Source organism: Erigeron canadensis, chromosome 7 (genome assembly GCF_010389155.1).
Source record: "Erigeron canadensis isolate Cc75 chromosome 7, C_canadensis_v1, whole genome shotgun sequence".
Lineage (NCBI taxonomy): Eukaryota > Viridiplantae > Streptophyta > Magnoliopsida > Asterales > Asteraceae > Erigeron > Erigeron canadensis.
The window spans coordinates 38741580-38768720 of record NC_057767.1 but is presented as its reverse complement, the minus strand read 5'-3'; the positions used below and the strand labels follow the sequence as shown (position 1 = coordinate 38768720).

The 27141-nt window shown below is 31.7% G+C and overlaps 3 protein-coding genes across 5 annotated transcripts; 2 read left to right on the top strand and 1 right to left on the bottom strand.

Annotated features, from left to right (window-relative positions):
- The first annotated feature begins 510 nt into the window (after nt 1-510).
- LOC122607871 (putative pentatricopeptide repeat-containing protein At5g43820) lies at nt 511-6078 on the top strand. The gene is made up of 4 exons (XM_043780941.1): nt 511-2343; nt 4724-4831; nt 4941-5097; nt 5701-6078. The coding sequence occupies exon 1, from the start codon at nt 521-523 to the stop codon at nt 2234-2236; it is 1716 nt and encodes a 571-aa protein (XP_043636876.1). The 5' UTR covers nt 511-520; the 3' UTR covers nt 2237-2343; nt 4724-4831; nt 4941-5097; nt 5701-6078.
- Nucleotides 6079-12300: 6222 nt separating this feature from the next.
- On the top strand, nt 12301-15256 carry LOC122607659 (protein yippee-like). Of its 3 annotated transcripts, none has more exons than XM_043780678.1 (6): nt 12301-12410; nt 12507-12611; nt 13873-13916; nt 14011-14119; nt 14336-14391; nt 14861-15256. In XM_043780678.1, the coding sequence occupies exons 2-6, from the start codon at nt 12516-12518 to the stop codon at nt 14946-14948; spliced, it is 393 nt and encodes a 130-aa protein (XP_043636613.1). In that variant the 5' UTR covers nt 12301-12410; nt 12507-12515; the 3' UTR covers nt 14949-15256. The 3 variants fall into 3 exon arrangements, with proteins under 3 accessions (XP_043636613.1, XP_043636612.1, XP_043636611.1); XM_043780677.1 differs by having other exon boundaries at nt 12504-12611; XM_043780676.1 differs by having other exon boundaries at nt 12302-12410; nt 12498-12611.
- Nucleotides 15257-16294: 1038 nt separating this feature from the next.
- Nucleotides 16295-21766, bottom strand: LOC122608021 (protein PLASTID TRANSCRIPTIONALLY ACTIVE 12, chloroplastic). The gene is given in 12 exon segments (XM_043781104.1): nt 16295-16611; nt 16806-16929; nt 17593-17664; nt 17666-17686; nt 17791-17853; nt 17979-18047; nt 18203-18324; nt 18931-19190; nt 19410-19522; nt 20241-20927; nt 21534-21620; nt 21704-21766. Coding segments are annotated over 10 exon segments (1560 nt in total). The 5' UTR covers nt 21585-21620; nt 21704-21766; the 3' UTR covers nt 16295-16611; nt 16806-16827.
- Nucleotides 21767-27141: the final 5375 nt, after the last annotated feature.

Here is a 27141-nt window from a genome sequence, read left to right as displayed (position 1 = left end):
AGATAGGATAATGATTGATTGGTTTCAACTATTGTTAATAGTTAAGCAATATCTAAAAATTGGATGGTGTATCAAGTACTTACGACCATGTATGTCGTTTATAAGAGAAACTAAAATGGTTCTTGTCGTGATTTGTCTGTTACAACGGCACACCCATCATGGCACACTCCCTTGCCTGTGTGGTGAATGATAATAAGGATGAAATTGATATTTTGAAAGAAATTTTCAAAACAAGAAATGAAGCCCTCAAAACCAAACAAAAAAATATCGGTCCCACACCCATTTCATCAAATTCATACCCACGGTCACTTCATATTAACCAAACGCATTGTTTCGAACTTATTTTGATTTGATACACAAAAGGAAAAAAGGTTGGGCTATGGACTAATATGTTCTTGGGCTCATTTTGGATATATATTGGGCTACCGAGAAGAATAAAAGTTTTGCTCAGCAAATATACAGATATCGCTTTGAGAATTACAGTAGCAATTTTCATTTTTGTCACAAAAACAATCAGAAAATGATGTTGGTCGCTAAGTTCAGGTACAACCCTTTTCAAATTCTTCATTCTTCTTCAATTATTATTTTTTCATTATTTTCTAACACCACCAAAACAACAACGCCGATACCCAACCCTGTTAGAACCGCAACATTTGGATTATATTCTACCCACACATTTATAAATAATAATTATAATAATGAAATCATTGACAAAGAACAACATGTGTTAGATCAGTTATCTGTTTTGTTACCAATCAGACATCAAAACAAACATTTAATTCCAAAGGATAAAAATGATGATTTCATGTTATTGTCGGATGAAGATAAGTTAAGAGGTATATTTATTCAAAAATTAAGAGGCAAAAATGCTATTAAAAACGCCTTATCCGCGATTAATGTTAATCTTACTTGTGACTTAGTTAATAAGGTTTTGAACAAAAGGGGTTGTAGCTGTTTAGATGCCGAGTCCATGGTTACGTTTTTCGAGTGGGCGGTTGAGACCGGGACTAAAAACGCATCATTTGAAGAGAATGTTGATAGTTATAATCTGGTTTTGAAATCGTTAGGTAGACGGAAGTTTTTTGAGGATATGATTAGTGTGTTGAGTAAGATGAGGGGAAAAGGTGTGGACCCGGATTACGAGACGTTATTTGTTGTTATGGATGCTTATGTAAAGGCGGGGAGGGTTGCGAAAGGTTTGGATATGTTTAAGAAGTTGGAGGAGTTTTTCGGGATGAGAAGTGGTAATTTGGAGTGTTTGAAAGTTGTGCTTAGGTGTCTGTGTCGGCGTGGTTATGTGGCAAAAGCGAGTTCATTGTTGAGTAGAATTAAAGAGAAGGTAGGTAGGTTTGATGGTGAGACGTATAATATTGTGATATGTGGGTGGTGTAAGCGTGGGAGGGTTGATGAAATCGAGAGGGTTTTGAAGGAAATGGTGGAGGATGGGTTTGATCCTGACGGGTTGACATATAGTTATTTGCTTGAGGGGTTAGGGAGAGGTGGGCGGGTTGATGATGCGGTTAAAATCTTTGAGAACGTGAAAGAGGAGAAAATGTGTGTTTTGGATGTTGGTGTTTATAATGCGATGATTTTTAATTTTATTTCGATTGGAGATATTGATGAGTGTTTGAGATATTATTCGAGGATGTTGAGTGACAAGTGTGAACCGAATGAGGAAACTTATGTGTCGATAATTAAAGCCTTTCTTAAGGCTCGAAGGGTTGCAGACGCTATTGAAATGTTTGATGAAATGTTGGGTAAAGGGATTGTGCCTGCCATAGGGACGGTAACCTCGTTTATTGAAACTCTCTGTGGTTATGGACCACCACACGCTGCTATGATGATTTATAGAAAAGCAAAAGACGCAAAATGTATGGTGTCAGTAAATGCTTACAAGATCTTGCTTATGAGACTTTCAAAATTCGGTAAATGTGGTATGCTTTATGAATTATGGGACGAAATGGGACAGAGTGGTTATGTTTCTGATGTAGAGGTTTACGAGCATATCATCAATGGGCTTTGCAACAATGGTCAACTTGAAAATGCTGCAGTTGTCATGGAGGATTGTCTGAAGAAAGGGTTTTGCCCTAGTTCACTTATATGTGCCAAGTTAAATAACAAACTTATGGCGTCGAATAAGGTAGAGATGGCTTATAAACTATTTTTAAAGATTAAAAGAAGCCGTCGGGATGAAACTGCGCAGAAATACTGGAGAGCTAAAGGGTGGCACTTTTGACTTTTCACTGTTATAAGTTGTGGTTATGCAGTACTTGAGTGTTCACATCGCTGGTGGACCTTCTTGCAGATCTTTGCAACTTAGCCGGTGCCTACGCATTTTCTCAGGTTCATACTCTTTCTTCATCTCAATTGTTGATTGTTGGTTGTTTAGTCATCTATTATTTATTATTTGAGTTAGCCTTTTTACAAAATACTGCCAAGTCACACCTGCTTATGGAAGCTGAGAATGAGTAGCATAGAGTGCTAGGAAGTTGAGAAAAGGCAATATACGTTATACCGATCTTTTTAAAGGCTTCACTTATAATTGAAATGCTGCTGACAGTTCAGAAAATACTGATTAATAGATGTTTGGAGTTTTTTGTCATAGAAATGGACAAATGGTTTAGTTAATAAACTCTTGTGTCACTCAGCGTTAGAATTGTTTAGACATGTCTTTATTAAAATAACTTTATCGATTCCTAGGACTTACAGTACTACAGTAGTAGCGCGCTTCTAAAAAAGCTTGGATGACTATAGAGTGTAAGCTTCATCAAGTTGCTTATCTTTAGCTCGAACTTGAATAAAAAAAGTAGAGCTTGAATTACATTATGTGGAGGCTCCTCATGCTAACAGTACACCTAAACTCTTACTAATATCAGACTAGATTTTCTGTTCTCATTAAACACTTTCAGTATAGAATTAACCTTTGCTTCTATGGTATAACAAATCCAATTTTCAGATTCCATGTGAGAATTCTCTGGTAAGTAGCATATATCATATTTTGTCATAGAGCACATACTAGCACAATGTTGATCTTATTTATGTGCTAAAAGGCGAAGTTGGGACTTAGGAATGACCCTTCCTGCCTTCCTTATGTTATTATCACAATTTGACAATTTGAGAGATTATTTGGGATTTTATGAATTTGTATTGAAGTGATATGATAAACCGTTACAGAAGTGATTGTATACAAATTATAGTTAACTACCTCTAACAAACTACTCCTAACCAACTCTTATAAGTTGTATTTTCAGCCCTTTAGGTCACAATACTTACTAACAAGCCCTTGTATCTTTCTTCTACACGCTTCCACAGTTTGTAAAGCATTTTTGCAGTAGAATTTGTGTTGTATGGAGAAACGTTGTTGGTTTTGGATCCTTGAATGTATTATGGACTTGATGTCGGCTGAGATCTTCTTGTATGATCTTAGTTATAGTTATATATATTAATGTGTGCTTTGTATCCTTGTCCCTTTGGTGGAAATTGGTTGTAGTGGTTGGCTTGTTGGATAGAATTGGTTTTCATATATCTTTCTTTTATAACAACAGAAACAGGGTGTAAATTTAGTTTAACTTAAAGCACTGACTTTCTCTGGATGCCAAAGACTTGCACACTCGATATGCATTTGTCTCTGTTGGGACTTGAATATAACTTGGTTATTGGGACACTGTCATACAGCTAGGCCCCTTCGGCCTGCTATTTTGAATTGAATTACCTATGTTCAAATAGTACAACTTAGACATAATGAAAGCTTACTAAGCCTTCAATTAAGAAGATACAATATAAAGTTAAGTAAAGTTTTGGAGGTTTAAAAAGGTTTTATGCCATTGAAGATTCCTTGAATCCAAGTCTAGTTATATCGTAACTGTTCATTCTGTTCCATAATGGAATGATAATCAACAAAATTAATCCAAATGGTTTAATTCCTCTTAACAAAATAAACAGCTACCTTTTTTTCTTTTTCTTTCCATTGTAAACAACCAAGCCTTTACTTCCCTTATTCAGTATATCAACATCTACCTAAAATTCGCAAACATTAAACAAGGACACGTCAGAAAGCTGAATAGTATTCTTCTTGGTACTTGAACAGATGGATTAACTCACCGACCAGTCTTGTCTTCGCCAATAGTTACGTATACCATTAGCCAACTCAAGAATCAATGCATACTGTGAGTTTATTATGTCTGACGTGTGCAATCTTATATGCACTATCATGTTTCATATGATTCTGCTTTTAAGTGAGTGATATAGTGTATATATATATATAGACTACCTAAGCATACACAGAAACATAAAGGAGGTCGTCTCCTTGATAGTTACTACTTCAGGTAGATTTATATTTCCCAGTTTCTTAAATATTCCTATGATTCATATCAAACTTGCTTGGCTAGGATTTTTACCTTATTTTTCTTTGTGTGAATGGTAATTATATAGATATCTATTTTGATGTTTTACTTTCTCTTTTTGGAAATGGATACATAGCTTTGTGCTATCCTTGAGCCTTTGGTAAATTCTAAGTTTTATGAGAGCATTTATAAGGAAATTCCTTTGTTAAACGCAAATTGTTGAGAGATCTAACTTCATTTTTTAATGTTCCTCTTTTATATAATGGTTTCTTTGCTCAATTGAATTTTAAATACGACATTTTGTGTCTTTCTTCATCTATTTGAGATTAAAATGATTGTTTCTAGTTAATGATGTTTTTGTCATTTTTGTACAAAAGCAGGAAGATGAAGTCCTTGACAGACCTACCCATTGACCTTCTGAACATAATTTTCACGATATTAGCAGCATCTACTACTGGTTTTAGAGACTTGGCACTCATTTCAGCAACGTAAGTATACACTGCATGTTTTACTTCGCAAACGCTTTGCAGACTTGGCACTCATGTTCACGATATATGCAAGTCTTCTTTTAGTGATCACTTCGCAAACGCTTTGCAGATGCAAGCAGTTTAAGAACCTTTCCGAACAACCACATATCCTAAGGAAAATCAATTTTTGCATTGTGTGTGTTGGCGGGAACGACACAACGAAACATCACTCACTCCTGGACGTCGGTGACCAAGATGAAAATCAAGCTACCATAATTTGGGTTAAGGTGACCATTTTGCTGAACTCTGTCCAAATCATTGGGCCACTAATAATATAATGTATCTAATGCAAAATAGGCAGGCAGAAGGGATTACAGATCTGGGCTGGTTAAGTGGATAAAATGCAGAGTGGGCTATAATGGGTTGGGTCAGGCTGGGACACATTGGGTTGACCCACCAACACTTCCTTTTTATCTGTTTTGGAACTTCACAGACTGGCTATCTGTTTTGAAAGTTCTAAAATATGCTTCCAAAAGTTATCACTGAAATAGTTATCCCATTTTTTTAATAAAGAAATTTATGAGGTTGTAGACACAGTATGACAGTAATCATTTTCCATGTCTATGTGTGAATTTTGATATTGGGCCCAAAAAAGGTGTGGTCATGCTGGATAACGGATCAAATGAGTACTATTTTAGGACAGATTAGGTAAATTGTGTGATCTATAATAATAAAATCTATTACAAAATAAATGATACATTTTTTGTATAAACCAACTTAGGATTGACCTGTTGGTAATAAGATATGACCCAAATCCATTTTCATCAATGCTGATTGGATTTACCCCTTCCGAATAATAATTATAATTCAGACTCGTCTGTATTTTGCAGGTGTTAGAGAATCTCAATGTACCAATGCGTGAGATTCTACATTCCCATACCCTTGTAAGATCATTTATCCGCCACGCTTGGTATATAGATATTGCCAAGGTGCAAAACGAATTGCTGGAATATGCGACCTTATTTATCGGACACGACGACGACGTAGCTTATGCATCTGCCATCCTTGGTTATATCGACTCTATATGTATCCAGTTGATGTTAGAAACCTATGTACATCGTCATCCTTGTTATCATTCTGACGCCGTTGTTGTAAGTCACTATAATCGCCTGCGTGTGATTATCAATTGCTTGCTTGATGCACGCAAAGAATTGATTGCCATATTCGATCAACTGCCTCCGAAACGTTTTATAAAGTTTGGGACTTTTATATGCGAAATATGAGTGAATGGTTTTATAAAGCAAAAAGTGAGCAGTTGAAATAAAAGATGTGTGGGCTGAATAACATGTTAAATTGAATAAAGTTTTAGTTGGGTTAGTTAATGTTTGATTATTTTTCATATTTTTTATATTCTATCTATACTTACCTATATAAATAAACTACCATCTCCTCCATTTAACTCTCTACCTTTGAATTACTAATATACCCTCTACATTAAATCACCTCCACACACTTTATTCCTAAAATTCCAAAATTACCCTTAATAAAAAAAACTCACAATTACCTAAAACCCCTATTGTTATAAAATCCCATTAACTCTAAAATTATTATTGTTATAGATAAGAAAAAATATCTTAATTGTCATAAGTTATATTACAAAATGTTTAAACAATAATTGTCTTTTAATAACTCACGAAATTACGAACTAATGATGTCCTTTGTATAGATCTTAATCTTTGACTATTTATTTTTTTTAATTGTCTTGGTCTCCTCCCCTATAATTGTAACTGGTTATTTTTCATGGTTAGTGTTTGCACTTCATTATTTTTTGCACCTAATACGTGACTTATTTTTAAAATGATATATATGGTTAGATCATGCATTGACGCATCTCATAAAAGTAAACTGAACGCTATAAACCATTACAGTGTTTAAATCGTTATAGACCGTCGCCGCTGCAACGCAAAAGCACCACTCTAGTAATTATATATATATAGTTAGGTTTTAGGTAATATAAAACAAGTATTAAAGTAAAACAAATAAAACAATAGGTTTTTCTTCACTGAAGATCACCGTGCAGCATGAAAATCATTGTGCATCAATTGCTTCGTGAATCTTCGTGCATCAATTTAACCATGATCCAAGGGTCAAGATCATGTCTTATTTGTTTTACTTTAATACTTGTTTTACAATACCCAACCCCTATATAGTTATTCTAGATTCTAGTATGTATCTACCCTATTATAAAAATCATTTGGCATGTGTCTTATAATTAAAAAAAATTATAAACGCTTAAATATGATAAGTTATCAATGCAGCAAAATCAATTTAAATAACCTTTCAATAATAAAACAAAGATTTTTAGTAAAATTTAAAGTTAAACCTTCTGATTGATCATTGGCAGTCAGCAGAGTTGGCTGTTGTCACCTTTAGTTTCGTCTTTACGTTAAAACTGTTAATTTCATGCATAGTGTGGGGTATACTTCACGTTTTATGTGGGTATACTTCACACATTGTGTAGGTATCTTTTTAGTATGTGCAAATATAATATTATTATTATTATTATTATTATTATTATTATTATTTATATTATATTATAAAACAGATTTTCCTTGTCTAACATTTTAAGTTTCAACATTTACTTGCCCAAAATGCCCCTTTTATCAATTCTATATTACCAAACACTCTTTCTCTCTCCCTAAATCTCAACCAATCATCTTTTTACTCTCTCCTTCATAAATTATTTATTCCTCCAATTCATTCAAAATCTTTTATCTCCCAAACCATACATCGATAAATTATAAAAATTATATGGGTGTTCTTAAAATTTCATGCTCTTTCATTAGAGATGTCATTCGATATACTTTCGACGAATTTTTAAATCTGAGGGTGGAACCCGTACAGTTAAGGCATTTGACTATCACACTTTATGACCTATCACCCTACCATCTCACCGCCGTAACGCGCGGGTACTTAATCTCGTTATTATATAAAGTAAATAAGGTTTCAACTTTTTAATTTTAACAACGTACACATAATAATGCATGATGTACCGTACATCAATGTTCCACAACTTTTGGCTTTCCTTTTAATCTCTTTTCTCAAATCTCAACCACTCATTTTTCCTCTCTCCTCTATAAATCATTTGATTCCTCTAATTCATTCAAAATCTTTTATATTAAAAACCGTACATCGATAAATAATAAAAGTTATATGGATATTCTTAAAATTTCATGCTATTTCATTAGAGATGTCATTCGATATAGTTTCGATGAATTTTTAAATCCGATGGTGGAGGCCGTACGGCTAAGGCATTTGGCAATCACACTCCATGATCTATCACACTTTGTGCCCTATTACCCCACATTTTATCGCCGCAACGTGCGAATACTTACTCTCGTTATAAATAAAAGTGTATATATTAAAAACATATTATATGTACACTAATTGAAATTTAACATCATTCACTGTTATTAGGTAGACAGTCAGACAGACTGTGACTTGTGTAAGTATAAGTTACCATGAATATTAAATAAAAATAAATAAATAAACAAAACTTGGTACAAGAATATTCCTGAAATCTTTCATTTTCCACACCAAAAGTGAAGTTTACTTTCTATGTGCGCATTTAAAGAAAGCAAACTAGTCACTATAGTTAGGTATCTTGTCAACTAGCATATGATTTAATAAACTTAAAAAAAAAAAAAAAACCCAATTAATTTCCTCTACAATTGTTTCATATATATTGAAGAATAATTTATAATTCATATGCTATCACTACATCTATACGTAAAATTTCTATACATACACTACGTCTTTTACCTGCACGATATACGATTATTTAAAAATATAATTGAATTAGATGTTGATAAAGTTTACAATATAGACATCAATAATGATTAATAATTTGTTTTTTCGGTTTAGTAGTATATGCTAATGTATTATTTATCTTGTTTATCTCTAATTTAGAAGCATAATGCTAATATATTGTTTATTCATTGATACGTGAATAAAAATAATATAATATAAGGTATGTTTGACAAAAGTAGTTGTAATTTATATTTTAGTTTTAAGTTGTATTTTTTAGGCAAAGTTGTTGGTTAGAACTTTTATTTTTTAGAGTTCTTTGATACTATAATTTTAACTGCAACCTTAAGAGGTATATATGTAGTTTTTAATTATTAAACAATTCATCCAAACTAAAAACTCATGAAACATCACTTGTCGTTTCATTTTTCTTTAAAATGAAAACCTAAAATGAGTTGGCCGACATCCAAACAAAACTTTTAACACGAGTTATGTAAACATATAATTAATTACATTATAAAAAACAATCCTATACTTAAGACTTTCTTTCATAAATTATAAACATATTATATTAATAGACATGATTGTACCATCGTTTCAAGTTGGTGAAAAGTGTTCCAAATATATCTATCTTCAAACTTTGATTTCTTGTAACAAAGCACATAATGAGTTGATATGTTTTTCTCAAATTGAAAATTTAAGAAGCTACGATACGATTTTATATTTAAGTAAGAAAATAATTTGCTATATATATTCGATAGGTGATATAATAACTTCTCTCTATAATAAAATATAAGATATATACATTCCAAAATTTTATATTATTATGTGCCAATATATTTAATATTTTTTATTTCATAAATAAATAAATATCGTCAAAAAAAATGAAGATGCCACATAAGATTTATCATATGTGGCAATGTTATAAGCTAACTTCAAATTGAAGATGCTCTAAAATCGTTCGAATTCTTACCGTTTTAATATATATATAGGTTTTTTACCCGCACGATGTGCGGTTGTTAAAGTGATTTTAATTTTAAAACTTTTAATGTTGACATTGATAATCAACAAAACTTAAAATAAACATCATTTATATACCAAAAAAAAAATGTAAAAGTAATTGAACATATTTAAAGTCTAATAATAAAATGTATCTTAATAGTATCCATGAACAATATCTATTGTACCGTAAAACTTTGATCAGAGTATATTGGAAAAATCAATTTGAATATTGATCAAAGGTATTATTTTTTATCATATTTTTGAGTTATGGTTGAGTGTTTCATTAAAAAAAAATTTGTATTAGTGAACACACCAATTTTTGTTGTAGCTAATCGATCGATGGAAAAAAATAACGTGTATGTCAAATCTTTTTTCAATATAGTAGAGGAGTTATGTTTACTTTATAAAATTGAATCTAACTAATGAAATACATATAGTTTCTCTTTTTATATATATCTTGTACGGGATTTAATGGAATATATTATATTTATGGGATTTGAAATATTTTTTCTTTCTTTGAATATATAAATATAAGATAAATATTTTTAAAAAAATATAAACATAGCTTAAGGTTTGTAGATGGCTTTAGAAAGCTAGGATTACTACTGTTTTAATAATTATATAGATATAAAAAAAATTGTTTAATTGATAGTCATAAATTTCAAAAACAAAATAATCAAGTCTAAAGAAAGGTTATATGTCTAGTACACATGAAAGATGATCACATGTGAGAACTAACATATGTGTATATGTTTAATCTCATGTCGATTAATGTATAAACATGCGTTAATTTACGTGTATTTAATCACATAATTTAACCACATGTAAGTATTAACAATCTTAATCTTAATTATCCAAATTTTCAACTATGGTATACATATTTCTCTCAAATAAAGACTAAAAGTGTTATCTATAAACGAGTAAACGACACGCATTAAAAATGTCACAAACTCAACTATGAAATAAAAACACAACTACACAAGACTTTTTCACTAGGTAATACACTACAAATTAGATCAAAAGAAACAAACCCCTTTGTACCAAATTGCAGAAGATGTCCATTGTTTTTTACTTTTTTAGTCAATTAAAAATTATCTAGATATATTAAGTTACAAAATTAGGTTTGCATGATGTTACGAAAGAAAGGTACTCGCATGTTGCACCGGTGATGGAGGTGGCAGCGATGGTGGCGATGTAATGGAGGCGGCGGCGGTGGTGGTGACGGGTGATAGTGGCGAGCGACGGTAGCAGCGGTGGTGACGACGGAGATTGGTGGTAGTGGTGGCGGTGACGCCGGTGAATTGTAAAAGTTATTGACGTAATGCGGCTATGATGTAAGATACATCATGCATTATATTGTGTACATTGTTGAAACTTAAAATCAATATTGAAATCTTACATTCAATGTTACAAAATCAAAAGTAGATTTGCCTTATAATATAGTATAGATATAGATATAAATAAGTCATATGTATTTGGGGGTATTTTGGAATATTGAAAAATTTGATTAAATTTTTAAAAATAGATTAGTAGTTTGTATTATAAGGGGGGTGTTTGTCATTGCGTTTTTAAAACAGATTATGCGTTTTTAAAAATGCGTTTTAAAAAAGCATCTATGCACATGCTTCTCAAAAACTACATTTTCATAGCAAATAATCACTTTTTTCATACAAACTTTTCTTTAGATTATTTACGTTTTACAAACGTAATAATCAAATAATCATTTTAAATCATAAAACCAAACACCCTCTAAAAAGAGTATAGATATCAAGGTACAAAACTAGGTTTGTTTGATGTTAGTTTGGTGATGAATACATGTATCATTAAAACAGAGATTAAAAGTTCAAATATCACACCCATATTTCTTTAATGAGTTAATCATAATATTAATCTATACTATCTAATAAAATAAACCATTCATTTTTTTCTTAAACTTTCTATTTTTGAAAAACCAAAAATATCTTTTTCCTTTATTCACTAATTTAAACATCTTCATATAATATACCTATAATACCCTTAATAAAATAATTTACAGTATCGATCCTCCAACACTTAAAATAACTACAATACCACCTTTAACATCAATTATTTTTACATTCACCACAATCGTCGTCCCCACTGCCGTCCCCATTGCGCCCTCACCATCGTCACTACCAACTCCGCCATCACTAACCCCACCGCCGCCGCATTGCGCGAGCATAAATCTAGTATCAATCCATATATCAACTCTTATCTTGATTGTGGAAATGATTAAGAAAAGTTAAAAAAATCTAACATTTTTTAAAATTGCACGATACGTATATTTTGAACTACTAGTTAGTAAAACCACTTTAAAAAATTACAAAAATACTCCTTTACCGAAGTCACTAACTTTTCATTACTTCTTTTAACGGGTTTTTCATCCAAAAATAATAGCACGACAATGATATTAATTAATCTTTACACAAATTGTCATCTAAATAAAACATTTCATATGAAAATCTGGATGTAGCCTCTTTATTTTAGCAGAAGTAAGGCTATTTATATTTTAATTTTTCTCATATACCATATTAGGACCTAAAATTTATTAAAGAAAAACGGTACTTACTTAATATTAAGAAAATACCACCAAAAAGTAGAAAGTCACAAAAACCAAAGGGAGTAAAAAATACAAATACTAAAATACGTATAAAAAGGAGAAAAGAAAAAGGGGTAAAACAGAGAGAGCATCGGTTGTTGTTTCATATGAAGTGCGGCAAAATCATCATCATCATCGGCACCAAATCAAACAAACAAATTCATCGATTTTAAGGTAAACCCATCATTTGTTTATTTATTTTATCTAATCATCCTTTTTTATTATTATGTATTATGATTATTTAATATAAGTTACATATAGATACAGAAGGAAAGGGAAATGGGAAGATTGTATGTAATAAGTCTTGAAGGAAGTATATACAGTTGTAAACATTGCAATACTCATCTGGGTCTCTCTGATGACATCATCTCTAAGGTATTTTGCGTACTTATACCCATATACATACATACCTGTATGTATCTATATATATATGTGGTTTGTAATTGTTTGTGATATTCATTTGTTTGGTTTCTTGTGCTATGTTTTAGGGTTCTTTGTAGTTAAAAAATGTATTAGTGTATTGGTGATAAGTTGTATGGTCGTTGTTTTTTTTACACGAAAGAATCTTAGGAAATTTGGGGTTGATTGCTTCAAGTTAGCGATGAAAGGAGATAACGTCTAGTTTTAGTTTCATCGAGTCTTTAAGAGATGGTTTTGTGTCTCATTTGTGTCATTAAACAATGTTTATATTACAAAAGGTAATGGTTTTGAAAGTGCCCAGTGGGACGTTAAGTAGTATGTAATCCATTTGCGGTGGAAGCTTAGTTGCATTTGTTTTCCCCGTATAAATATGAAAAAGAAACCTTTATTTTACAAACAGTTAAGATCACCTCAAATAAAACTTGCTATCGCGAACCTGTCAAAAGTATTTGGGATTAGACGTTCTCTGTCCCCTATCGTGTAGATAACAAAACAAGACAGAGGCTTATACAAGATACTTTACTTGGGCAGGCCTTTAACATTTTGATATCCTTCTTTGTTTTCATTTTTTGGGATGAATGGTAACAAGGACCTGTTCTTAACATAACAAGATATGCTTATACAAGATAGCTTTGCATGATTAACAACATATGAAGCACTTAAGGTGTTCTTTTCCTAAAGATGCAAGTTAAGTTTTGATTTACTTTTAGCAATTAGGATTTGCCATTTGGATGATCTACATTTTCATTTAGGATAGAACTTCTTTGGAGATTTTCATTGTTTGATATATGAGTTTTTTTTTTACTATATATGCTATTAGTTCTTAAATAGGATAGAACTATGGTTGTTTCAAATTAAAACTTGAGTCACGGACAAGTATTTAAAATTTTCTAAATTACTTTATTTAAAAAATGATGGATCGTTATTTTGAAAATAGTTTCTAATATTTAATGCATTAGTCATCTATGAAATTCATATAAACAAATGAAAAAAAGTATTGGCTGACCAAACCAACCCAGATTGACTCATCTGATGCGCCCCCAAGTTTCATATGTTTTACCCTGCCCTATTATGACCGTTACCCAACCCACGTTTTGCAACCTACAGACTGTAGTGTTTCTGTCGATGTCTTTATTTGCATTTGATTGACAATCCTCAACTTTTTCTCACTTAAACTAAGACACGTGTGTTTGTTGTTTCTTTTGGCTAATGACAGTCTTTTCACTGTCGACATGGGAAAGCTTATCTCTTTGACAAAGTGTAAGTTTTCACTTTTTAGTTTTTGTTCTAATTGCATTTTATTCTTGATAAAGTTGGTTGACTTTGACTGATGTCATAATATTGATGTTGCCAGCGTGAATGTGACTGTTGGGGAGAAAGAAGATAGGGCAATGATAACGGGAATGCATACTGTTGTCGACATATTCTGTGTTGGATGTGGTTCAATTGTGGGTTGGAAATATGTAAGATTTTATTTCCATTCATACTTTCATTTAGCACTTTCTATTAGTTACACATGGCTATGGAGTTTGTCTTGATAACCAGAGAGTATCATGTTTATTTTGTGTGTTGAATGAATTATGTTGACTTGCAAGGAACATGTAATCTTTTGGGGAATGGGGTTAGTAATATATATGTAGTTTCACTCTAAATATGCCATGAATCTATGTTGATTACAGGAGTCAGCACATGACAAGGGGCAAAAGTACAAGGAAGGGAAGTTTATTCTCGAGAGGTATGATGCTAGTTGGCATTAAACTTCATGTGGCAGTTATGATCTATTTACTTGTGAATTGGTTGATTTGGGCCATACTTATTTCCAAACCGGTAAAATTAAAAACATGGGAACGGATCAAATGGGTTGAAAGCTGCCCAAAGTTTAGTGTTATTGCATACTACCTCTTACATTGTTTAGGTCATAAATTATCACTGAAGTTTTTTGTAGATCATAACCATAATAAACTAATAATTTGTTATATATTTCTTTTTTGTTCTGGAAAATCAGTGAAAGAAATTTGCACGTAAGCTCAACCTTACCCGGCCCAATTTGACCCATGCTATAAAATTATCTGTTCCGTTTGACCCATTACACATCCAGCTCTGCCTGACAGTGTGGTTGCCTTTAAGTTTTGCTATGACTTTGCATTTAGCCATTGGGTCAAGTATCTTAATGTAAATCGACTCTTTTATTTGCTTCTGAACAGGTTTAAAGTTTTGGGTCCAGATGGGAGCTTGTATGTACTTGGACAAGAAGTTCAGGTGGGTGTTGGAAGTGATGCAGATGATGCATGATTCAGTCTAAATTATTGGCTATAAAATGTACAGTGGTTGGTATAGACTATTAAACCATGGTCTTCCATTAGACCTTACATTGAAAGAATTGGTAGGGTGGTGATAGTGAAATCATGTTAGGTATGGTTATATGATGCTATTTTTTTCTATTTCCAAGGTTTTGTATTGGGCATGTCTTTGACCAATTTGGTAAACACTACTGGTTTCTGACTGAAAACCGTGAGTTCATATAAGAGGTATGTCTTTTCACGAGAATTACAAAAAAATGGCAACATGCAAAAACATTGTTCCTTGATGTAAGTTACGAATTCTAGGTGCACTCAGGTTATGCTTTTATATATGTTTCCATGAATGTGCTTTTTGATCAACTCCCATGATTAATCTGCAATGCACCCTAGTTGATTTTTAAACTACTTGATTTAAAAAGCACATTCATGGAAACAACTCTCCATGAATGTGCTTTTTGTTCCTTGAACCCTAGTTCGTTCAATATGTTTCCATGAATGTGCTTTTTGATCAACTCCCATGATTGAACTGGGCCTTGTCTGGCAAATTTACATATTGAACCCTAGTTCAATATTTGTGCATTCATGAGCATATAAAAAGATCTATAATCGATTCATTACTTTCTTAAGATTAGCCAACTTTATGTTCTTTAAAACATCTTGAATGCTATTTACCATCATTACCATAGCTTCAAAAAACAAGAATACATATATACATAAAGGGATAAGTATCCTGGAATGTAACAAACTTTGGACGAATGTCTATAGTAGGAAATAACTAAAGTTTTGTGTATTGTATGTAAACAACTTTAAAAAATGTTTATTGTATGTAAGAAAACATACGTGGCAACCATATAGAGGTGCCACTTGTCTGCTTTTAATTGGTTGAATGCATTTTCTTGCGTACAATAAACATTATTTTCGAATTGTTTACATACAATACAAACAACTTTAGTTATTCCTACTATAGATATTCGTTCAAAGTTTGTTACATTTCAAGATACTTATCCCATGCATAAATGCCATCTACTACAACCCAAGCCCTGTCACAACTGTTTGTTTAATTACAATTCTTCAAAATCACATTCACCTTTAAAACGCATATCAAAAGGTCTAGTTAATAAAATCTGGCAAAAGCTACATGGGTTTGGAATTATTTTTCATCATATCTTCTAAAAAGTAAAAAGGACATGACAAAATTGATCAACGTTGATTCATCATTGTGAAAGCCTCAAAATTCCATTTTAAGGGAAGGATGATATAATAGAAATATAACCGATTCAACCCAGCTGTTCAAAAATGTCTTGCCAAACCAATTTGAAGGAATGCAGAGTTCGAGCATTGAAAACCAATATAAAAATAAATTAAAAAAGGCTAATTCACATATTTCGAATCAACGGAATATAGAGATGGCTAATTTGCATACTTCAGAAGCACATCATTTTTTCTACAACAATAGTTGACTAAAATTACTGCTACACATTTGACTTTTGCTACGTTGCTCCCTGAGAAGACTAATACAAAGATTGCAGCATAACAAGTAGATCTCAAAATAGCTGATTCGCTAAATCAAAACTTGAAGATACAATGAAGATCTTCTGCCAGTAAGATGCAGATAATACAAATAGTTCTGTCCTTCGACTCTGCATCTTCTCATTCTGAGACAATCAAGAGATATTGTAACTTATAATCCAATTCAATGATCGGAATTTTGATGTTCAAAGCAATTAACCGTGTGCAAGTACGCTGAGTGGTTTTAAAGTTAAAACTCATTAACTTTTCTCTTTTTTGAACTTTTTCATACATTGAAAATATCTAATATAGTAATTTAAAAGTGAACTCGATAACTTACCATGTAAAGATAGCTTTCCAGATCACTTATCCTTGTCGAAGTCCAACATGAAGTCGGTTAAGTTTTCAGAATCAGCTATAGCTTCTTCCAAAGTCATCTTACCTTTACCTTTTGTAGGTTTGGCCTGCAAATAGGCATTGGAAATCGATAAATATTTATGATTTTTGAATATTTTTGTGTTTGTTTCAAGTATATCAATTGCTTTGCAATTAGCCAATTGCAAGATCAAAGGCAAATGTGGTATTAACTACTATCCTTTGCAAGGCCACAAGGGCTGATATGATAATTCCTACCCATTCACCCAAAAATGGATGAATTTGGATACCAACATATTGGACGGCTAAAATAAAGTCGCCCAATATTCAACTACTTGCAAGTTACAACATCCTACATCAGTCTGCAGAAAAACTCTATTACTATTTCATGAAGTCAGTTCTAGCTAACATTTATGATACATTAATACAATTTTCAAAAAAAAGGGAGAAAAAAAAAAGCTGACAAATAAATGTTGACAGGTCAACCCACCCATTTGGACTTGCAGCAATATCACTTTTTTGAACTCATTCTCCTCTTACACAACCAGCTCGACACACCCATATTGCCACACAAGCCTTATGTTACACGCCATTTTTAGTTTATTTTCGCCAATTGTCAATTGATAAAGAAAAAAAACTCACTGATTGGTTCAAACTTGCTCAGCCAAAATATATAAATATAATCAGGGAACATAAAAGAAAGGCAGAAAGAAGAAAGAAATTATTCCCTTTTTTCTTGTCCAATAACCTACCTTTGATTTCCGAAGTTCAGGAGTACTTTTTAAGACACTCCAATTGCGTGTAATATTTTCATCATCCTCAAAATTTACCCTCATCGTCGCTATCCTGTTACAAGGATATGTGTGTCACAAACACCAGTAATTTAAATGATGATAAAAAAATTTGAAATAAAACAGCATAAACTGAAAACAGAAAAGGCACTAATTTACCTCCTTTTCACCAATGTCAACAGCTTTAGCCATTGCCTCATCCTCAGAAAATTGTGATTTCACCTATTCGAGATATCCGCTTTCATAAGTTAACGCATATAAGATGTACAAATATATAAACTTCCTACTTTGAAGACCGAAGAAAGCCTAAAGATTTGGCATAGAAATGCATAACTTGAGTCTATTACCTTCACTTTTTCAACCTTCTCTCCAGCCAAAATTTTATCAATTTCTTCCTTTGTTGTTATGTTGCCATTCTGAGGAAGCAACACAAGAGGATCAGTTCTTTTTTGTCAATCATCAACCAACTGAACTACTGTGTATGTTTTTCCAACATGCCAGCCTTCGATAAGAAAGGAACAACCAACTAACTGCTCTTGCATATGAGAGTTGAAGAAACTGAAATACTAACCTGTTGCAGATAAGCTAAAACATCAGGTGTAGGCTCATGAAAATCAGGACCCCTGAAATCAATCACTTGGTTTGGGTCTTGAATGTAATTCACTGTTGGGTAAACCGGATCTCCGCCCCATACTACAAGTGAAATACCCAAAATAATTCTTTTAATAAGACAGATTTGTGAAAACATGGGGGCCATAATCATTTTCACTAGTATTTTAGTAATGACTACTGACGGGTAAGCAGGTAAATTTGCAAAATAATCTTTCCAGAGAATGGAAACATCACATGTTATTGCGACAAACCAAAATATAGAAAATAAAGATATAAAAAAAACGTGAGGGTGTCTTGGTTTAAGCAAACATGTTCTTAGTTGCGGTCACATGCATGACATCTGAAGAAATAGTCAAATCAATTACATTCAGTTGCATAAACAAATGCTCAAAGATAAATCTTTGATGTCACTAGAGCTGAAAAAACAGGAAGGTTCTGCAGGTTGAGTGAGGAGTCAGTTGGGTACTCTAAAGTCTAAACACTTTGTCCAAAATATTTGTGACATATTGGAAATAACTGGTTTGTGAAATACGAACAAAAAATCAATCTTGCTGTTTGATCCAATTGCCCATATCCTCTCAAGTTCTTTTCATTTTGCAATTTTGACCCGTTAAGGATAGAAATAACCAGCAGATGACACTTATGCAATTTAACAATTCAGGAAATTATGAGGTATCAAGAACATACTTTGTTTTATCTGATCCTCTTTCATACGCATAGCCAATGGATCTCTAGAAATACGATGATCAGTACCCATCATTACGCGATATTCTCGAGCAGTTTGACATGAAAACATTTCTATGAGTTGGGTGTTCTCATCTTCACCGGTCTCCTCATAATGTTTCTGAATAGCTTCGCGTGATGTGTCTTTTTTCCATGCTTTAACCCATTCCGAGTAGTATGCTATTGGACCGTCTTTTTCCAATCTATCATGTTCTGCCTGCAACCTGTATAGCACACCAACCACTTAAGTAACATAACAAAATAATGTCTTTCATACAATATCTTTCTTCTTTCGTCAAATTTACACACTCGACTAGATTAGGGTGTTATGTCAGACTTATATAGACTCAATTTTGGTCAAAGAAAAAAGAACTTTACAATAAGGCATGTGTAATGTGGTACAAAATACCAAAATAACTACAATAAAGAGAACACGGTTATACCTTTCTTCTTTATATAAATGCTTCCTAGCTCGGTAAAGAGCAGTTTCTGTCAAGGTTGGCTGTTCACCAAAAAGCTTGATTTGACCAGTCTCTGCCATGGCCTTGAGAAATACCTATGGAACAAACACATACAGTTTCAACAGAAATTTAACAAAAAAAACCCGCAAAAGCAATAAATTAGGAGCCAAAATTAGATAGTAACTTACTAAAAATTGAACTGCAATATTCACAGATGATCATAATTGTTTCATCATTGATTCATTGTGAAAATCCAACACTTAAAATCTCAATTTAGTGAAAGGATAAAGGGATATACAAGAATTTTTTTTAGTTATAGTAAGAGATATAACATATTGAAACCATCTGGTCAAGTATGTCACTGCAAACCAATTTGAAAGAATGTAAATATAGAGTTTGAGAATTTATAAACCATTTAAAGAAACAAGACTAATTCAAATATGCAGGATCCACACAATACAGAGATGGCAAAATGGACTGATCCAGTGAGTTGGGTAACAGGTTAAGACAGAGAACTTATGATACAGAGTGGGTCAGCTCACTGGCACAGGATTTGTTCGGATTTTTGCAAATTTAATGCCTTAAAACAAGATTATAAAAGCTGCACTAAAAAAATAATGATCTAATTAACTTTTCTGAAAAAAACGGGTCATTAACATCTGAATACGCTTTAGGTGACTTTCAACTTGCTCGGCCCATTTCATATTGCTAACTTATTTAGTTAACCCTTTTGACACATTTGGGATAAAAACATAACTCAAGTTCACAGTTATATAAATGGTTATAAAAAGTTAGTCATATTTATTCACTAACCGTTTCAGCATCAGGACGCTTCTTCTGCCACCTGGACCATTGTTCTTTATCAGGTTTCCTCCAATTCCACCATAACTCTTCACTTGTAAGAGGCTCTTTTATCGGCTTCCTAACCTTGGGATCAATAAACGGGTGAGGACGTCCAAGTTTCTTGTCAAGTTCATACTCAGTCAAGTCCTCTTTATCATTTTCATAAACAACGAAATCGGAAATCTCATCTGGTAATTCTTCTGATCTCTCGTACAAACTTTCATTCTCCACTACTTGTTCGACAGCTGTATTCATTTCTACTGAATCAGTAGCAGCACCTTGGGCCTTGTACGTTTTCCTTCTGCTTCCAGGGTTTTTACCATAAGATGAAGACCCAGATGAAGTATCACTTGGTGCAGGGACACCGGCTGCCCGGGCTTGACCAACCGTGCCCTCGGGTAAATAATCCTGCCCAAGAATACTTGCTCGAGCACCAGAAGCCGGCTCAACTTGACCAGATAATGAGTCCCGGTAACTATGATATGGGGCCCGCTCAACAGATAGTTTATCATAAGGACGTTCGGGTGATTGTTCAGAAGGGTCGTCATTATCCTTTTTTTCACACTTTAAACATGGAAATGAAGAAGTCCTTTTAGAGGTACTCAGCCTGATTTTCGGCTGCCATACTGATGCTGGAAACAAACCTGCAAGAGACGTCTGTAGAAATCACAGTCAATCATACATACGCTACTTAACTACATGGCATTATATGTAATCTACAAGAATGCATATAAACTTTAGATTTTGAAGTTTTGGCTACATCTGCTAAAAGTAGCAATTCCTATTGAAAAGGTCCTTTGTAAACGGCTAAAATGTCTTATGAAAAATGCCATATGCCCTCTCTAAAGAGTACGTTTATCTACTACTATTTGTTAGAAACTACCTAGGATAAAAGTTCCTTTCTACTTAATCTACACATAAAACCAGTGTCAATGGAATCATAAAATCTGTCACTAATTTTCGCCAAAATAATTTCTAAAAAAAAAAATAGGAAAACCATATTGATTTTGTGAACAACTGAACATATGTATATTTAACATCAAAGTTCCTTTCTACTTAATCTAGTTAACTAACACACAAACAAGATTATAAATTTAAAGATACAAAATGAATTAGATTCTATTCTATAAATTAATAAATAAAGGGTCTTGCTAAAGAAAGAAGCTATGTAAGCTGTCATTAACGTGCATAAAATATGTAATTAGCATTTTCCATAAATAAATAGATAGATAGATATGAATATAATAAGAAATGAAGAAAAACCTGAAATAAAAGTGGAGATTTGTTAGTGAAACATCCACATCCGGTAATCATATTCCTCAATTCTAATCTTCTAATATTTCTATATATCTGCAACAACACCACAACAAAACATATACTTAAACAAATTTAATAACTTAATTTAGAAAGATAACAAAAGTCAGTTAGCTTACAGGGTTTTAGGGAGGGCCTGTGTAATAACAACATAAATAAAATAATAAGGCAAATAATAATCTGGATAATGTTTTAATTTTCCATATAACTTCTGTACTTGATTACATATATATAAATGGTCCCTGAGTTGCTACCTATGTATCATTTTTGGTCCTTGTGGCAGAGTGTATTTTGCATCCATTGAAGATTGAACTAGAAGTGACGTTGACTCATTCTTATTGTTAAAAATATTTCTTTATGTCGCTATGTTAATTTTTTTTTTAAAAAGTAAATTTCTATTCTCATTCACCCCGGCAAAAGCGCCGACGGCCAATATTTACAAATAATTTACAATAATTTGAAATTACACCAATCTTCCCACGAAATATTCCTACTTTTTGATCTATTCTTGAACCAAAGAAAACCTAGTGTCTTAATGTTGTGAATAATCTCGTTGGTTCTTACTTCCACATTGTCAAATATTTTCTCTTTCCTCGCTTTCTAAATACACCAACAACTAATCATGATGATACCTTTTAGAGCCGTATTTCCACTTTGCTTTGTTCATGTAGCTCGAGGACGTCTTTAATGTCGAAGACGAAAAATGGAGCAGAACTGCTCCACTCGCTTATAAATTGCCAAACATTTGCAGCAATCCCACATTCACAAAACATATGGGTCATGGTTTCTTGCCCTTCCCCACAGAGAACACAAGATAAATCGTCATTCCAACAGTTACGCAACGACAAGGCCGCCTTGGTCGGAATACGATCTAACGCAACCCTCCAAACAAATACATTACACTTTTTAGGCTCCCATTTTGACCACTTAACAATGTATCTGTTGCTGTAATCATTGCCACTTAACAGAAAATCCTTCACGTTCCTAACCGAGAAGACTTTGTCTTTCCCACCTTGCCAGTCCCACTTAACAATGATTTATGTCGCTATGTTAGTGAACGTTAAAAAAATAATAATAATAATCTATACTATATTATAAAGTAGATTGCTCTGTCTAAAATTTTAAGTTTCAACATTTACTTCCCCAAAATACCTCTTCTATCAATTCTATATTTACCAAACACTCTTTCTCTCTCCTCAAATCTCAACCAATCATTTTTTTCCCCTCTCCTCCATAAATCATTTATTACTCCAATTCATTCAAAATCTTTTATCTCATAAACCGTACATCGATAAATTATAAAAATTATATTGGTGTTCTTAAAATTTCATGTTTTTTCATTAAAGATGTCATTCGATATACTTTCGACAAATTTTTAAATCCGATGGCAGAACCGGTACGGTTAAGACATTTGGCTATCAAACTCTATGACCTATCACACTTTATAACCTATTAGGCTATCACCCCCACCATCTTACCGCCGCAACGCGTGGGTACTTACTCTCGTATGTTAAAAAGCGATTATGTTTAGAGGATATCATCAAATAAAATTAAATGTTTAATTGCTTTTTTTCATTTTATCTCATAAAATTCATAATTTGAAAAAACTTGAGATCATGAAAACTTAAGAGATTCTTATGATATCTTTATCTCCAATCTAACTTTTATTCATAACCTACTTTTATTCAATTGTTAGATCCTTGCCAACGGCTCGGCGATTTTGTTTTTAGGGCGACACTATTGGCATAAGTTCATCTTTGAGCTCGTCGTTTTCTTCTCGTTGGTTAAGTAACAAAGGAAATAGAAGAGGGTGGCACCAAGCTATAATAAATGTGTATGTCTTAAGTTATCTAAGATATAACATATGTTCCAAAAAAATCAAGACATACTGGTCTAACCGATTTTTATTTTGTATGTGGACTATTCCAACCATTTATGTGTTCGAACCAAAGATGGGTGGAAATAAGACTCTTTCCCACTATATCATTTGGTTTACTTTGATAGTTTACGTACTTATGCTTACAAGTTAATAGATCCTTGTACTTTCATCTCCAACTTTAACGCACATGTTTAGTCAATTATGCAACTTAATTACATGAGATTGAGACGACGAAAAGTTAGATAAGTGAAGACGCGGTCATATGGCTAATATCTTCAACATATATGTGCAATTATCACGAAGTTGCATTACATGATCCAGTGTCCTATTTGATGTTTGTTAAAATATTCATGTTTGTTAATCAGTTAATGTATTAATATTGTTTAGGTATTATTGAAACTATTTTTTCAAATAAAGAAATAATAAATAATATTTGTTATATGTCTATGGTGACTACAAGTCTACAATAATAGAAACAAAAAGAAAAGGCTTAATATTCCATAGAAGGCTTACTGTCCCAAAATATAATCCATGGTCATAATATGTGTAACGTATTTTATATTTGTTCGTTGTATGTAAGTAATTTGTTTTCTTTTGTTTAGTTCATGTAGCGTTTTACTAGCTTGAAAGTTAGCCGATTATCAACTAATTTTTGTTAATAAGCTCCCTTAGAATTAGCATCTGTAAATGAAAGAAAACTATGTTCAAATGTACATTATGTGTAATTATTAACTATGCAGAAATGTTCATTGTATGTGATAATAACCGGATACCATTTTATTATACAAATTGAACAAAAATAAAAACAAGTTACACATATTGATACATGCGATTGAACATTTTTGAATTATTCGTGTATAATTGCATATATTTTTAAACATTAAACTGAATAAACATGATAATAAGCCCATTATTAACATCTTTTATTTATACTTATCGATTTATAGTAATTATGAAATAGTAACAAGTACTTTTCAAAAATGAAATAGTAACAAGTCAACATTTATATATTTTACACACGTATTACGTGGCATGATACATTTAGTAATCAAGTTATAAAAATGACTCCTAGTCGTGATTAAAATATATTATAACGATATAATTAATAAGGTACATTGATGACGAAATTAAAGAACGAGAAGAAATACATCTCGATTATCCAATAATAGTATAGTTTGTTTATGTTTAAAAAGCTGTTTGACAACAATGTGAACTACTTTTAAAAATGAAGTAGGACCCGAAGTTAGGATATTTTTTGAATAAATAGGACTGCGATAAATATTTGCTTTTACGTACGAAAATATAGATAAAAATAAAAATAATAATAATAAAAAACAAAAATGTCTGTTTTTCATTTAGATGATAAAGAAGACAGAAAATAACAAAAAGAAAATGATTTGTGTTTCTATTCTAGTATTCTAAATTTGGAATCAACCAAGAGAAACATAATTTTTACTGTATTTCTTTAATTAAATATTTGTTTCTTTCTGAATTACTTATATAAAACCAAAAAATAGTATAATTATAAAAGTTTTTTTGTTTAGAATGCATTGTATCATTTATATATATTTTCTAAAATTATATATATATAAATATCCTTTTAACGGCATATTATTATATTTCTATTTCTACATTACACGAATGAAACTCATGATTCTTGAAAGGATTATAGATCCTTTAAAATTATTTTAACTTTATTGGTAAAGTTCCAACTTTACCTATAAAGTTAGATCAACTTTAGAGGATTATAATCTTTCTTGAAATCCCCTTATTAATTCATCTTATAAAATGTGGAAAGTTAAGCTCAAACATAGATGGATCATTTTAAAGTCAAATACCTTTACTAATGGGTAATCAACATATCTGTTTTATATATGCATACTCAGTTATATAAACTTCTTGTCAAATTATATTAGTCTTTTAGATCTATTTCATGAACCTTTATAACTCATAAGATAAAAAAAAATTGTAAATATTTATAACATATATATATATATATATATATATATATATATATATATATATATATATAGTGTAAGACTCCGGTGAGAACACTTTTAAAATAAGAACGGTGAGAACACTTAAAAACATCATTTTGATGCATTAAAAGTCCATAAAACTAACATAGTGCTTAACTGATTATAATTATTTAACTGTTTAACAACACATTGATCCGTCAAAATCGAAAAAATCACGTTTTTTTGTGTGCATCCATCTTGGATGCATATTCATCAATATGATGCATCCAACAAAAGACGAGATTTTTTCGATTTTGACGGATCAATGTGTTGTTAAACACTTAAATAATGATAACTAGTTATGCACTATATCAATTTATGGACTTTTAACGCATTAAAATGATGATTTTAAGTTGTTCTCATCGTTTTTATTTTAAGACTGTTCTTATTTGATTGTAAATGTAAAAGAAAAATTAAAAAAAATACATATAGATCCCAAAGACGATGGTCAAACTAAAAATGAGACATTTTTACATGACCAACCTATTAGTGTCTATGAAACACACGTGCCACAAAAGTAATGATATTGCATAAGATTATCTTTTTGCCTACCAGAACCAAATACTATCGTCAAGATGCTAAGTGTATTTTGGGCTTCGCATACTCATCATAACTTCATTCTTACTTTTAGTTAGTTTAATCTTTCATCAATATATAAGGAGTTTTATAAAAGCTTTTTACTATTGCATCAAGCTTTAAAAATAGCCTTGATCCATTAGAGTTAAGACTTTTTATACAATGACTTGATGAATTTCAAGTCATTTGAAAAGACAAACACCCTCTTTCTTTTAAACTATATTGCTAGAAAATGTTTCAAAGACTTTTTTTGATGTTTTACCATTGGAGGTAAAGCTTTATGAAAAACTTTTTTGTAATAAGTCTTTGATAAAAAACTTTTAAAAAACAACCATTGTGGATGCTATTAGGATGACATTGTATTCAGTGGTATTTTTGTTAGGACCAATAATGGGGGTTGTAGCCTTTTTAAAATAGGATAGAGACCTTTTAAAGTTGTTTTAGATTAAAATCAAATGTCAAAAACTAAGTAGTTAAATTTAAATATTGATAATTTGATTTAAATTTAATGGTGTAAGATGATCCAACTTTGTTTATAAAGTTGGATTAATTATAGAATAATCTTTCATTCAAACTAGCATTGTACCCGCGTGATGTGATGGTGATTGTGATTGTGACGGCGACGGTGTGGTGGTGGATGCAATATCGAGTGTTGTGGATAATTCATATAAAAGTAATTGATTTAAAGTGTTAATGAAGATATTTTAGAAAATAAATGATTAATAGTGTAATTTAATTATTAATGTTAAGAGAATAGTGTATGTGAAAATATTTTAAAGGGTTGTAGGTGAAAATATTACATGGGAGGACATTTTAGACATTTTTCGTATGTAACTTTCAACGTAGGAGATATTTTCTTTAATAAATAGTATAGAAGTATAGATTACCAAATATATTTTTTTAAATACCATTTAAATATAGTTTGCGTTAGCCCCTTTATGAAAATTTCTGTCACTGATTTCATTTATATTTCACTTTGTACATATTTTATGTGTTTATTTCAATATAGTAATTAGAAACATTTTGTTGTTGTTTTGATTCTTTTTATCCGCAATAGTTAAGATTTTTAAAAAAAAAAAATTAT